This window comes from Pseudonaja textilis, chromosome 4 (assembly GCF_049901715.1).
Source record: "Pseudonaja textilis isolate UNSWEBS1 chromosome 4, rPseTex1.2, whole genome shotgun sequence".
Taxonomy (NCBI): domain Eukaryota; kingdom Metazoa; phylum Chordata; class Lepidosauria; order Squamata; family Elapidae; genus Pseudonaja; species Pseudonaja textilis.
In genome coordinates, this window is record NC_141993.1 from 69,805,445 (window position 1) to 69,820,164 (window position 14,720).

The 14,720-nt window shown below is 35.3% G+C and overlaps 1 protein-coding gene across 1 annotated transcript in view; it reads right to left on the reverse strand.

Moving 5' to 3' along the window:
* Nucleotides 1-14,720, reverse strand: part of PLCH1 (phospholipase C eta 1) — a 118,329-nt gene that overhangs the window by 34,519 nt on the left and 69,090 nt on the right. Inside the window, exons 7-10 of the mRNA XM_087933336.1 lie at nucleotides 11,661-11,754; nucleotides 7,896-8,099; nucleotides 7,220-7,340; nucleotides 4,386-4,557 (exon numbers count right to left, since the gene is read on the reverse strand). Coding sequence (XP_087789462.1) covers nucleotides 4,386-4,557; nucleotides 7,220-7,340; nucleotides 7,896-8,099; nucleotides 11,661-11,754 — 591 coding nt within the window. The remainder of the gene's footprint in view (nucleotides 1-4,385; nucleotides 4,558-7,219; nucleotides 7,341-7,895; nucleotides 8,100-11,660; nucleotides 11,755-14,720) is intronic.

A 14,720-nucleotide genomic window follows, 5' to 3' on the forward strand; every position in this document is an offset into this window, starting at 1 on the left:
GAGCAGGTTAATAGTCCGTTAGAAATGGATGCTCTAATCAGCCTTTACTTGGCTTACTGCTCTCAAAGTGAAAGGGTGAGTAACATCTCAAGGCGAGTAATAAACAGCTTTTCCAAAACTTTTCCCTGAATGTAAATAAACTGCTTCTACCCAGTTCAGATATAAAAGGCAAAGACTCCCTTAAGTTAAATTCCTAATGACTGCATGAACCCAGTTATGCTGTTTTCTGTCAATGCCTTCTGCTGGCATGTTCAACTTCTCTACAACAATTGAATTCATGTAAATTTCATATCTAAAGCCAGAGGTGGCATTCAGCAGGTTCTGACCAGTTCTGGAGAACCGGTAGTGGAAATTTTGAGTAGTTTGGAGAACCGGCAAATAGCACCTCTAACTGGACCCACCCCATCTATTCTCTGCCTCCCGAGTCCCAGCTGATCGGCTGGGTCTTCTTTTGTTGCCCTGCACAGGAGAACGGAGTTGGAAAGTGGGGTGGGGAGGGAATGGAGATTTTACAGTATCCTTTCCCTACCAAACCCACCAAGCCACTCCATGTCCACCAAGCCACGGCCACAGAACCAGTAATAAAAAAAATGAATCCCACCACTCTACTTAAGCTCTACTTAACTGCCAAGGCTGATAAAGTAACTTAAACCAGGTAACTGATAAAGATAGGTGAGATACTATCACCTATTGAAACAGTTTAACCATAAGGCAGAAAAATTATCTACAGGAATTACCAGAAAACTCTACTAATGGAGCAGGAGTGACAAACTGGCAGCCAGCAGGCCAGATGCATCACATGCAGGCCACACTCACCCTGGCTCCAGAAAGGCAAAAAACATAAGTCATGTGACCTTGCGTGACGCAATTGAGTTTGACACCCGTGTAATAAAGCACCAAAGCCGCTAAATGCGATTAAATGGCTAAATGTTATCAACAACTTCAATCCTTTCCTGAATCAATCTCAAACTGTTACTATTTTAACATGGCTTCAACAGCTCCTATATATACTTATCTGGATTTTCAGATTATTCTGAGAAATCAGTACAATTAATCAGTGGGAAAACTTGCCTCCAGAAATTGTGGGTGCTGCAACACTGAAGGTTTTTAAGAAATGGTATTGTCTGAAATGGTATAGTTCCTCTTGGACAGGGAGTTGGATTAGAAGACCACCAAGGTCCCTTCTAACTCTGTTATTCTGTTAAATTTGTTAAATCACTTTCTGCACACTTATTTAGAGACATTTGTCAGTTGCATAGATAGAGTTGTATATTCACTAATGGCACAACATATGCAGAATGGCTCCTAGAAATGCATACCTACTGTAGTTTATAATCTATTCAATGGCAGGGCAAAAGTTTATTACTTTCCCTCAGACTGACACCCAAAAACTAGTCACTGTGAAAGACTTCTGACATTGGGGCATACCAAAAGTTTTAAGCCACATCTGTATGGTGTGAGTTTAAGCTATGCTCACTGGAAATACTTTATTATCGATTCCTATACTTAGCAGGGATTTGAATTTGGTGGCCTACATAACTGTATCCAACTATGATCTCAGCTACATTTTTTTATATTGTGCTGCATTTTTATTGTTTTTTATATCCTACCCCAAGGAACTTAAATAGATATTCTAATAAGGATTTTATTATAGAAACATGCTAGAAATCAATCAATCTTATAAAACAAAACAGTGAGGGAAAAGCAACAAATTACACTAAGCATCTCCATATGCACAATATATTTGTATTATAGGCTATTTGAGACAAATAAATGGCTAAGTGAAAATTATTTGCCAGAACTCTTAATTATTTCATTTTTCATCTACCAAGCTTTTGTCTTCATAACTGCACAATAATGGATTTAAATGTCCTTTTCTATCAGAGAAGCAGTTATGGCTACTTTAAAAGGCAGTTGGCACATGTAGCTTGCAAACTTAGTAGTGTTATTTAGAGCAGCAGTGTGTTATTTGCAAGAGCTGATAAACTGAGATTTGGCAAAGCATTTTGTTAATAAAAAATATGAGTAAGATTGATCTTCAGGAAATTAAACCTGCTTGTTACAAGGTGCTGATCTGATCTGACTCATCCAATTTTGATTAGTTCCAAATTCCAATAAAAACGTACTGTTCTACAGAAGATACTGTCCCCTTATTTATTTTATGTCATTTTTTTTTATCAGCACTGCAACAGCACTTGTACTAAGGAGGATCACATGAAATAGAAATGCACCTAGTCAAATAAAAGTCACATTCAGGAAACACATATCTGGCTTGGGGTTCACGGAGTCTATAGTGTTCCATTTCACCCCACTAAAGCCTTTTCTTTAGAAGTATCAAAGGGCAGCAGCTTAGGGAAAGATTGTAGTTTTAGAAAGTCATCAGATATAGCTAGTGCACTCCCGCAAGACAGAATTCAAAAGAAATATAAAACGTAAAGGGTGACAGTTTGGTGGTTTTGCTTTCCACCAGAGTTTTCTCTAGTTTGGGTACCCTAAAATAGGAATGCTGGTTTTTTGCCCAAAATTCCAAAAGGAAGTTGTCCATTGTTGAAGCTAAAGCATCCACACCTGCAGAATTGGAGAAGGCTGCTACAAGGATATTGATACTGATAACTGGTTAATCTAAGAGCCAAACAAGGAAGCTACAGGTGGCCTGGAAAAGTGGAAAATCTTTTACTGTTTTTTTTTTCCAGTGGGTACGTGCATTGACCATCATCATTGCCAATCATGATTTCATAGGGTATATAAATTAAACATATTCAAGTTTAAATAATAGCCAAATGCTGTATTAAATGATACAAAAATTATCTTATTTTGAATAAATGCTTTGATTAAATGTTGTCAAAAATATTCATGTTGGGAATCTGATGCACTGGCAATTCAACTTTATCTAAATAAAAGTATTAATTTGGAGATGAGAAGACTTCATGAAATATTAATGAAGTAATTAAGTATTAATAGCTTGCTTCAAATGTGTAAAAATCTTCTATCTACTTATGTCTTCTGTTTTACATACAGGAAATAAAGATCTATTGTGTAATGTTTTGAAGAGCAGAAATAGAATATAAAAAAGAAATTGTAAGAAAGCAGGGTTTTTTTTAACTAAACTTTGGGAATTTTTTTATCGTATAACTTATTCAACAGAGAGATACATTACATTGGGTGGTGATTTTCTCTCCTTCAATAGAGATATTCAGCAGAATATGGATACATATTTCCTATTTATAACAGAGAAAGGATATTGAACTTGATCATGAATGTAAAATGTATAGCTTGGGCAATACATAGCCCTTCAGTATCATTCTCATGCCTCTCTTCAGAGGTCTCCTGATAAGGGGTAGGTTAAAAGGTTTTACAGAGGAATTATTAAGTCTGTCATCTGTACCTCTATAACTGTCTGATTTGGCTTTGCAACCAAACAAGACAGATACAGATTTCAACAGATAATTAGAACTGCAGAAAAAATAATTGCTACCAACCTGCCTTCCACTGAGGATCTGTATACTGCACAAGTCAAAAAGAGGTCTGTGAAAATATCTACAGACCTCTCACATCCTTGACATAAATTGTTTCAACTTCTTCCCTCAAAATGACACTATAGGGCACTGCACACCAGAACAACTAGACACAAGGACAGTTCTTCTCTAAATGTGATCACTCTACTAAACAACTAATTCCCATAACACTGTCAAACCATTAAGTAACTCTGTATTACTGTTATTCTTCTCATCCTTCCTATTACCTATCTCTTCCAACTTATGACTATATTCATGTTGCTTGTATCATTACAATTTATATTGTTTTATTTGTTCCCTAGTATGATTTGATTGCTTATTAGTAACATATGACTATCACTAAGTGTTGTATCTTATGATTCTTGATGAACGTATTTTATTTTTTCTTTATGTACACCGAGAGCTTATGCACCAAAGACAAATTCCTTGTGTGTCCAATCACTGTCCACTTGGCCAATAAAGAATTCTATTCTATTCTATTCTAAAAATGTCAATCTTTTTTTCTTTTGCATTTCCAGGGCTGGAAATTTAAGAGTCTCCTAAATGAATTCCTGGAGACTTGCATATGCTTAAGGTTTGCTCCTAAAAGCCTCCCCAAATAGACCATGGTATTACTCACTTTTGAGAATTGTCCTTGACACTTTACAGAAACTATTTGGGTCTTCAGTTTAATAGAAGGACCCCATGATCTCTTCCATTTTAACATTCAGTTATTTAATTATAGTTACACACACAATCCCACACCCCTACACACTCAACATGATTCCAGAGGAGACATCTCATCTGTAGACAGTATCTGGAAAGAAAACAAAGGTAGATAAAAGATTGAAATTACAGTTTTCCAGCAGGCTACTCTTTGTCACTGTTTACCTTGATTAGGATTTTGCCTTTCAAACTCTGAGGACTTGGAAGCTGCTTGAGATCCCCAGTGTTCACAGAGGTCAAATCTAGTTTGTCACCAAAAATCTCCTTAAGGTACTGGGCAATTTTCTTTTGTTGTTGAACACTACAGTGATTTTCAATAGACAATATAATTGGAAACCTAAAAATGAGGGGAAAATCATGTTTTGAAAATATTAAAATCACCGCAAGGCAACACTATTTTTTATCTTCTATGAGTAGATTAATCTCCTGGGAGTTCCCAAAGAAAACAATCATTCTACAGTTGCTCACTGAGGACAGAAAGATACTAATGGGTAAGAAAGAAAAGGAAGGATTATTCGACTCCTCTTTTCACTTAGTTTTCTTCAACAAGAAGATATGTATTGCAACATATACTTACGAGGAGAAAGATAAAAAAACAAGCATTACTACTTAAGAGTGCCCAACATGTGGTCAAATAATGTACACGAGGGCTATCCACAAAATAGATTACGTTTTTGTCTGTAGCAAGAAGGGGCGGAGCTAGCGTGGCCATCTTTGGTCTGTGCGTCTGCCGCTCAGTCTGCATCTAGTCATGCTAGTGAGAGGTTCGTATCGTTGCCCGTTATTTCACAGCAAATGTTTGAAATGTGTGCTGCAATTGAAAATCCCACGAGTTGTGAGGTGCAATCAGTTATAAGGTTTTTGTTGGCAAAAAAACATAAACCGATTGAAATTTTTCGGCAACTGTGTGAAGTGTATGGGGATAACATCATCACTGAAGGTGGAGTGCGCCAATGGTGCATTAAGTCCTCGAGAAGTCCTGAATGCTTTCAGGTGGGAGATTTTTCCTCATCCGCCCTACAGCCCCGATCTTGCACCAAGCAACTACCACTTGTTTCTGAGGATGAAGACCTGGCTAGGAACACAGCGCTTTGATGATGATGTGGAACTGTGGGTGGGCGTGACTGACTGGCTCAAATCTCAGGCAGATGAATTTTATGACAATGTAATTACAAAGCTTGTTCACTGCTATGATAAGTGCCTCAATTTGTTTGGTGAATATGTTGAAAAGTAGTATTTAGTGTCACTTTCAAGTGTATATAATAAAAAAAAATTTCCTACACTTTCTTTTTTTTCTATCGCAAAACGTATCTATTTTGTGGATAGCCCTTGTATATTTATTTAGACTTAATTTAAATTTCAGGAAGCCGATGAGTTAATCCTCTGACTCTGAAGACATTTTAATAAAGGACTAGCAAAACTTTTATGTATTATTAGCTCTGAAAAAATCCTGGAGTACTGGTAGTGCCATATAACTTGAGGAAGATAAATCTACCCCACCTTCAAAAAAGGAGAGATGGAAGATCCAGGGAACTATAGATTTGTGAAATTTCTAAAACAATGTCATACAGAAGGTCAAGATTTCTTCTCTTTACCTTCCATATTACAGAACAAGAGATAATGGATTTCACTAAAGCCAATTCTAATTTGATAGAAAAACTTCCGAACTGTAAGAGCACAATTAATTAGCACAAAAGGTAGTTGTTTTTTCTTGACTAAGTAGGCTCAGTAATGGCTAAACCATCCTCTGCTTGAGATATTTGAATTTGGATAACTGCACTGAACAGAGGTTTGATCTCAGTCATTTCATTTTTGCATAAAATCATGTTTGATAATCATGGATAATATAGGAAGAGAGGAAGCAGTACATAGTTCCATGGTCTTCCCAATCTGCCTTCATTTCTATTACTCCTGGACTTAGAACCATTTGTTTAGTGACTGAAGTTACAACAGCCCAACAGCAACCTTCTGGCGAGCAAAAGGGGGAAGCCAAATTCACTTAACAACCATGTTACTAACTGAACAACTGCAGTGATTCACTTAACTGTGGCATAAAAGGTCATATAGTGGGGCAAAACTCACTTAACTATCTTGTTTAGAAACAGAAAATTGGAGCTCAATTGTGATGATAGGTCAAGAAGTATCTATATTATTAAACTGACACTGACAATGGTACTGTGGGAAAAAGATAGCAGAACTTAGATAGTAGAACTGTTTGAGCAGGTAATTCATAAATGTTTTAACTTGAAATCTAAGCTGGCTAGTATCTGGAAGAGAGACATCAAGGAATATGATAGCAATAGGCAAGATTAGGAAGTTGAAAAACATTTTGGAAGAAGCATGGCAAGCCACTTCTATACTGTTATCAAGAAAGTTGCATGGTTTTGATGGCATAAACACAACCATGCAATTTTCTTGATAACAGTATAGAAGATTGCATGATTGTGTTGAAATGATGATTGCATGGTTGTGTTCATGGAGCTAAAGTGAATTTGGTGGTTCTTTACTTCCATCTTAGCAACAAAAAAAAAAACCTATGACAAAGACTAGTTATGAAATACTGGAGGAAACCCCTACTACCCCAAATAATCTACACAAGCTTCCCTTGTATCTAGACTTCTGGGAACTGCAATTGAAATTTAATAAAATCTCTGTTTAAAAAATGCTACCCTACCATCTTCAAGACATTTATCCTTGTAAAATAAATCCCTTTAAATACAAAGACATTTCCTACAAAAAATATACAGGGTGCTTTGCAAATCTTACGACACACTAAATTGAATACTTCCATTATTAAAATAAAAAGAAATGTGATTGAGAAATAAAATTTTCTGTAATGTTGGGGAAAAATATGTTATCAATTAAACAGATATTTTAACATATTATTTACAAACAGTAATGAAAAGAGATTTGCACAACTATCTTTTAATTGATTACAATATTGTATAAAATACACAAACCAGAAGGTATTGTTTACATACTGAATATACTATACTTACTCATTCTTAGTAAAGGCATTTTTGTTTATTACATCTATTACATCTTTAAAAGGTATTTTGGAAGTAAGGGTATAACCATGATGCACAACTGGTTCTCCATCTGGGCCATCCCAGCAATCAACTATCAAGATAAGAACATTATATGTTAAATAAATATTTTACTGATATTTTTCCCTTCCAAGTAAAAAGGCTGAGAAGAGATCAATGCCCAAAGCATATATTTGGCATTTGAAAATGCTATTCAGCAAGTGGACATTCTCTTATTACATACATCAAGTGTCATGTTTCATAATCTATAATCATTTGTTGGCAAATGATTAAAGCTGACAAGCTATTATTACCACACAATAATAGCAACAGTTTTGCTGGAAAGGAAAGTACATCAGAAGTACAAATTAGAATACTAACCAACCTTTTACTTAGAGCTGTATGTATTAAAAGTATTAATTTTGTGCTGTATTTTCAAATATTTATTTATACAGAAGCATAAATTATGAGTATTTGGTCACATTCTCCATTAAATATTTTGTATGCTTTGAGAGCAGGCATAGAACAGAGTAAATGTACGTGTATGCACATATATGGAATTTCTGTTTGGAGGGATCTAATGTGACATATTTAGTGCAATAGTGGAAACTCCACAGTAATAGACCACCAAGTGAAATAAAGAATACACCTTCAAGACATCGGCAGCCATCTTGTAAGACTCGGGCATACATCTCTATTTTAGACTGAGACAGAAGCTGGTCTCCAGTTAGATATGTGTTGTGGGAAGAAGCAATAAAATAGTTGCAAAGAGGTTGCTCCATATCCTGATGTACCTCGCTGTGCAGTGGATTGAACACATCACAAGCCGGACTGCACATAAAATTGGTAAAGCCTGTAAAATTAGAGAAAATAGCAAAATATGGAAAAGTTGTATATTAGGCACACAATTTTAGGCCATTCATGAAGGAGTAACAACATAAAATAGAATCTATTCAAGAATCAACACTCAGATACTTTCTTTCAAATGTCATTCTAGCATTCCCCAAATGGTTACTGTTGAGATAACACATCACCTGCTTTAATACTTCATACATTTTGATGCATAATCATAAATCACTAATCACTTCCATTCCATCAGTAAGCCAAAACTGAGATTTAGATACACACCCAAATTCACCCCAAACATATTCAATGCTGAAATGCTTTCCTCATCTTGTCTATGGTCTGTTTAGATCTGAATCTTACAAGGCAAAAGCAATAGCTATTTTAGAATTGGAATTTATTTGGCAGCATTTAGAAAACACAGCGGAATTGTCGCAGTGTCATACCTTATGACTATTGACCTGATGTATACATTGATTGTTCTATTCTAAAAGCAGGCAATACATACGAAGCAGAGGGAAATGTTTTGGGTCCAGAGTGGGCATGCTCTCTATAGCTGTTGATGGAGATGTTCCTTTTATTGAGTCCTTACTAGTCATTCAAGATCAAAAATATAATACAATTGAATTAAGCAGCTATCAATGTGGTGACAGAATTGTGCAACACAGCTGTTCCACCACCAACATGGTTTTCCAGAACACACAAGGTCTCCATACATCCTCCAGAAAATCCATATTTCCTTTCAGCATAACTGGCAAATACAGAAAGGGAGACCACTTCAGATCTGAATATTGCTCACTTCTCTTCTGCTCCCATTCATGTCCTATTATTACCACTGAAGGACAGCCCTCCTTGCACAAGGAGCCACATGATGGAATTTCCCCTTCAACTTAAAGGATTAGTGAATCTCTTGAAAGAAATAATTTGTAATTAAACATTTCAAACCAATAGACATATATTTGTTTCCACAGATTTCCCTTAACATTGAAATGTACACTAGTTCATCATGAACACAGGAATGTCACCCAGATGGCATACAAAACTGATTTAAAATGACAACAAGTACAAAAGACTGGGCAGGTTTAAAAAAAAGTTTTCCCAGTTCAAACCGAGTATATAGAAATTATTCCAGTACAATATGCAGGAGCCTGACATTAAGCTTATATATTAACCATCTTTTCAGATTGTTTTCTCCAGCCTACCAGAAAGGATGTTTGTGATGAAAAGAAAAAAGACAGTCTCACAAAGACCCTGGAGAGCTTTGTTTTGTCAATTTTGATGTGCAGTTTCAGGAAAGATGGCCCACACTGTCTAGTTCCATCCATATATTTTATTCATTCACTCATTGATTCATTCATTCCACAAAAACAGGTCATCATCCTTATGATGGTAACTTACTCAACTGTCCTCAAAATTAATTTTCGTCTTTTAAAAACTTGTTTCACTGTAGCCTAATGCTGCTTAAAACAATATTGAGCTTAACGATGTTAAACTTCTGATCTTTATCCAAAGAACAAGATGAAATACTAATGAGATCTTTAAAATGACTTAGTCTACATACTAACCAAGCAGTCAACCAAAGCACACTCTTTCACCAATAATAATCCAAGTGATTGAATTAGGAAGTTAAAATGGGTAGGCAGCACCTTATTAGCCAAGTAATTTTCCAGTCAGATGATAGGCGCACCCATGCAAATTTTGTTTGTTTCTGGCCTTCACAAAATTGGATGAACAGAAAATTAAATAATTATAAATATGATCAAAAGGAATGCCCTTCAGGGTCAGCTGTATGGAGCAGGAGAAATGGGATGGAATGTGTATCATGATGTAAACCTGTGACCTACTTTCTTATGTCAGTTGCAATGATGCAAGTTGGAAAGGACAGGACTGTGTCATATCATCATTTTTTTTTTATTTGCTACAGGCACTGCTGGTCAGCCAGAGACATTTTGATGTTATTGGCATTCCTTTAAACCCAACACAAAGTACACAGTATTCTAACTTGGGTTATTTTTTTTTTTTTTTTGGATTATAGCATAACTAATAATTTGTGTAAACCCCAAAATATGTTGCTCAGTGATAGGGCCTGCTACTGTGATTTCTTCATATAATACTAAAAAGAAGCTCTTCTGATTCTGCAGGAAATAATTATCTTGGACCATCCTTCTCTGTTCAAGAAAATGTTTCCTGAGAATTGTTATGAATCTGCTTCTCTAAAGGCTCACCTGATTTTTCTCAACCAAATTCACTCTCAATAAGCTCATATTCAAGACTACCACCAAATCTTAGTTTGTATTTTTTTTCCTCCCTCAGGTTCAGGCTCACATGGTTAGGATCATTGAGTTGGAGGTTAGCAAGTCTGTGTTCGAGACTTGAGTGCTACTGCATGGTGGGGGGAGGTCCCATCAATTTCTCAAGCTCTTTGAAAGGAGTTTCTACGGATGTTTCCCAGACAACAGTGATGTCATTGGCTATTTTTTTCAAACTGGAAGGTATGCTGCAACTCCAAACATGGGGGAAAATATTTCTGATCACTGCTAAATCCATATGCCAGTCTATCAATTTAAATCCTGGGCGAAGTGAACTTGAGATAGGATATTTTCAAGACACGGGTAATAATATGTTTTACTCTAAACAGACATCCTAATATGAATTGCTGTCAAAGCCGTTTCTTCAACTTATTGTAGCCACTTCTCTATTTCTAGATTCATCAAGCATATTCACTAAATAATGTTAGAACAACTATCGCTGCTACCATATTATTTGCCATTTATTTAAAGAAGGCAAAATTATAAACTATAGCATTTGTTATTTGTAGAGTGCTTTGCAGCTTTCAGTGTAAAATAACCTTTATAGCATTTGGATACGATAATTCCAGTTTAACAGCTAGGAAGTGGAGGTTGACAGAAAGTGACTTTTGCAAAGCTATAGATATTGAGTTCAAGACAACCTCAATTTGAACTGATACTATGTAAATTAAAGCCTATTTTCTCCATCTGGCAGACACTGGCATTCATTTTTTTATGTTACGCCTAGAAATAGAGAAAATTAATTATAACCCTTTTTGTTCTGCTTAAATACTACTTTAACTAGCAGTCACTTACATTGTTTTCTCTCCTTGTTTCTAATTAAATCTAAAGTACCATTCTAAAGAATAAGACTAGAAATAAATTTCAATGGAGAAACAAACTCTGTCTCATAACAGCACCACAATCTGCATAGTCTCATTTACGTTTTATATATTTTATCTTTTCATAGTCTCATTTATATTTTCCATCATTAATTAAAATTCTAATAGACTGACCTCTCATTTACATACTGACATATTAATCTAAACTTTCTCAAGGCAACACACTTCATATGTTTTGGAAGTACAATCTCTGCAATTACCAGCTAGCATGGACAAAGGTGATCAAAATGATGGGAACTGAAATCCAACGAATCCAGAGAATGTCAGTATTTCAGAAGGCTGTATTGAGCTTCAATGAAGAAAGTACTGCTAAAAGCTTTGCTCCATAACAACAATGAAAAAAATATCATCCAAAGGAACTGAAATGCTAAAATAGATTACCTTCTATTCCCAGAACATTCTGGTTCTTGTTTTCTTCTGAAACCTCGAATTTTCTTATGATGTCTAAACAATACTCTGTTGTCACATTATTCATCTGCACCAAAGAGAAAATTGATACATTTTTTGTTTATTTTCTGAGAAAAAGTGACCTATATGTCAAAGTGTAAAATCCCATGGTCATATTTGGTGTGCAGTCAACTGTAACTACAATTGTCAGGATTTTTTTCAAATCCTTTTATAAGCATCACAGCTATGCTTTAAATAATGCAAATAAATAGTGAACATAACTATATTATGCATCTCTCTAGTCCAAAATGTATATTTTTTTCCACTGGATTTATGGTACAAAAAAGCCTATAAGCCAAAAAAAAGAGTATAGATCTGTAGTTCTGCAACAGATGTTTCCACATGTATATACAGTATAGTAGCAAAGGGAAGAACTATATATAGCTGTGCCACCCAGCATAGACATAAACAGTTTTGCATGGGTACCCATTCTCCTCTGGAAATTGGGGAAACCCAAATGTTATTCATGTTGCCTAGACCATAAGCAACATTAGAGTCATTTTTCTAGATACAATTGTCCCAGTTTAGTAATATTGTTCTTATCACTATTCAACTCAGTTAATGAGATAATATCATTTACACTTTAAGTGCACTGCAAATTACACACTCATAATATACCAGGAGAAGAAATAACTGCAGCTCAATGTGAACTGTGGAGTCCTTGATGTTCTCTGAGTTTGGTTGTTTACTTGTGAACGTTTTGTTATTAGGCTGGGTTACATCTTCAGTGGTAGAAGAGAGTGGGGTTTGCTGTCTATTTATAGTGGGTATCTTGCCCTATCAGTGTTAGAGAGAGAATCCTGGTCTCATAAACCACATAAAGGTCTCCAAAATATCTTAAATAAGTCAAAAGACCCAGTAGCCCAAGAAGAAAAAATAGAAATATCTAAAAACTGTAACAACCACTATATAGGACAGACAGATAGACAGAAGACCAGTACAGCACTTCCATGAACACCACCTAGAAACTAGCTGTCAGAAGACATGAAAATTGCTTAATTTCACAACACATGGACAGAACTAAGCATAGTTTCAGCTGGGAAACTGTGAGCACCCTATATCAATCTCAGTCCGGAAACAATAGGAAATTCCTGGAAGCATGGCACTCAGACAAACCAGTCATCAACAGACACACAGAGATAAACAACATCTGCATACCTTTCAAGAGACAATAAAAAACTAATAAGAAAACAAAAGACCAGAGCACCTCCTTATCAGCAATCAACAATCAGATAAGCAAGGGATTAACACCAGATAAACAATGAAGTAAACAACAGCCTAACTAAGGAACTTTTAAGAAGAAAACAACATCTCATCAACAATGAGAATGAAAACTAATGTATATAAACAGAGAGCAAACTCCATTCTTTTCTAATACTAAATATATTATCTAGTCTGGTAGCAAAATGTCTGCAAGCAAACAACCAAGCTCAGAGAGCATCAATGATTCCTCCCACTTAGAGTGCAATCACTATGAAATAACACTGGCACTACATAGGTATTAAAGCTAAACTGAATTCTCTTAGATGAACACCAAAGTGTGAGATCTCCAAAAATAAAATAAAATTCTTTATCAAGAGTGTTGTTCATGCCCCATAGGCAAAATACTCAGAATTTGTGGAATGTTTATATCTATACATGTAGAGAGAGAAGTTATGATATTATGATATGATAGGAAACTTTGTGAAGGATATTATTTAAGTCCAGCAGTCATATCAATTCTCAGTATTATTGTCTGTGGAGATTCTCAGTCATCCAGGTCACAGTTGTCTCAAAGGTGCTTTTTCAAAAGGCAACTGTTGTCTTCCCTTGAGGATGAAAAAGAAAAAGAAAACATTGCACTTCTCATCCAAGAAGCTGCATTGGTTCTGGCAGAATGGATCAATTCTTCCATCGCTCCCTGCCAGAACCAATGAAGATTCTTGGATGAGTAGTGAAATGTCTTCTTCTGTTTTTTCAAGGAAAAAACAGACAAGTTGCCTATTGAAAAAGCACCTTTGAGACAGTATCAGTATTATCTATTAATTCATTCAATTTATAAGCCAGCTTATAACAGTGGCTCCTTGGGCAGCATACAAGATAAAACAAGTCAAAATTAAAATTCAGAACTGCAATAAAATGCATTCAGAAAGTGAACAAAAAAGAAAATCACGTAGGAGCAAATAGCAAGGAGAGACTAATTCCCACCATTTCCCTATTCATGGTTTCAATTTCCTCCTCTATAACAGAATAATAGAGTTAGAAGGGATTTTTGAGGTTTTTTAGTTCCAACCCCCTTCCTTCTCAGGCAGAAAACATTTTAGACAAATGGTTGTTCAATCTCATCTTTAAAATTTCCAGTGTTGGAGCATAATTATGGATGAGGAGGTTTCATTAGGCACATTTCTAAGATTAAATTCTAGCACCAGAACCTAAAATGGCAAGGCCACCAGAGACAAGGGACTGTCTGAAGAAGAAATAATTACCAAATAAACGTTCTTCTCATCTAACAGGTCAGTTTTAACCTAAATGGAGTTCTTTCTTTTCCCATATATATTACAAGTTTTACTTAGGTTTTTGCAGAAGGATTGGGAAACATTGAAATTGAGTTGAATAAATAACTAAACATAGATTGCCCTATGCATTTGTAAAATCAACATTTGTTGATTTTCTACATTAATCAACATTTAATCAACATTAAAATATGTCTCAAATTTGTTGTTCTCTAGTAATTCTCAGAAGACCCAAAGAGTTAAACTGATGCTCAACATTTAACATTAAATGTTTTGACGTTTAAACTAGCATTACTGCCATAGAATGTTGAAGATGAAAGCTATCTTCACATTCAACCACATTCTGCTTAACAAACTGGGAGTAAATTTAGCAATATGAGAAAAGAAAATGATGGTATTCCTCTGATTCCTGATTTGAAACTTTGTGTTAATGAATTCTATAATCGTTCACTCAAGTATAATTTCCATTATTCATAAATTCAATAAAATGGATAGAGTAAAA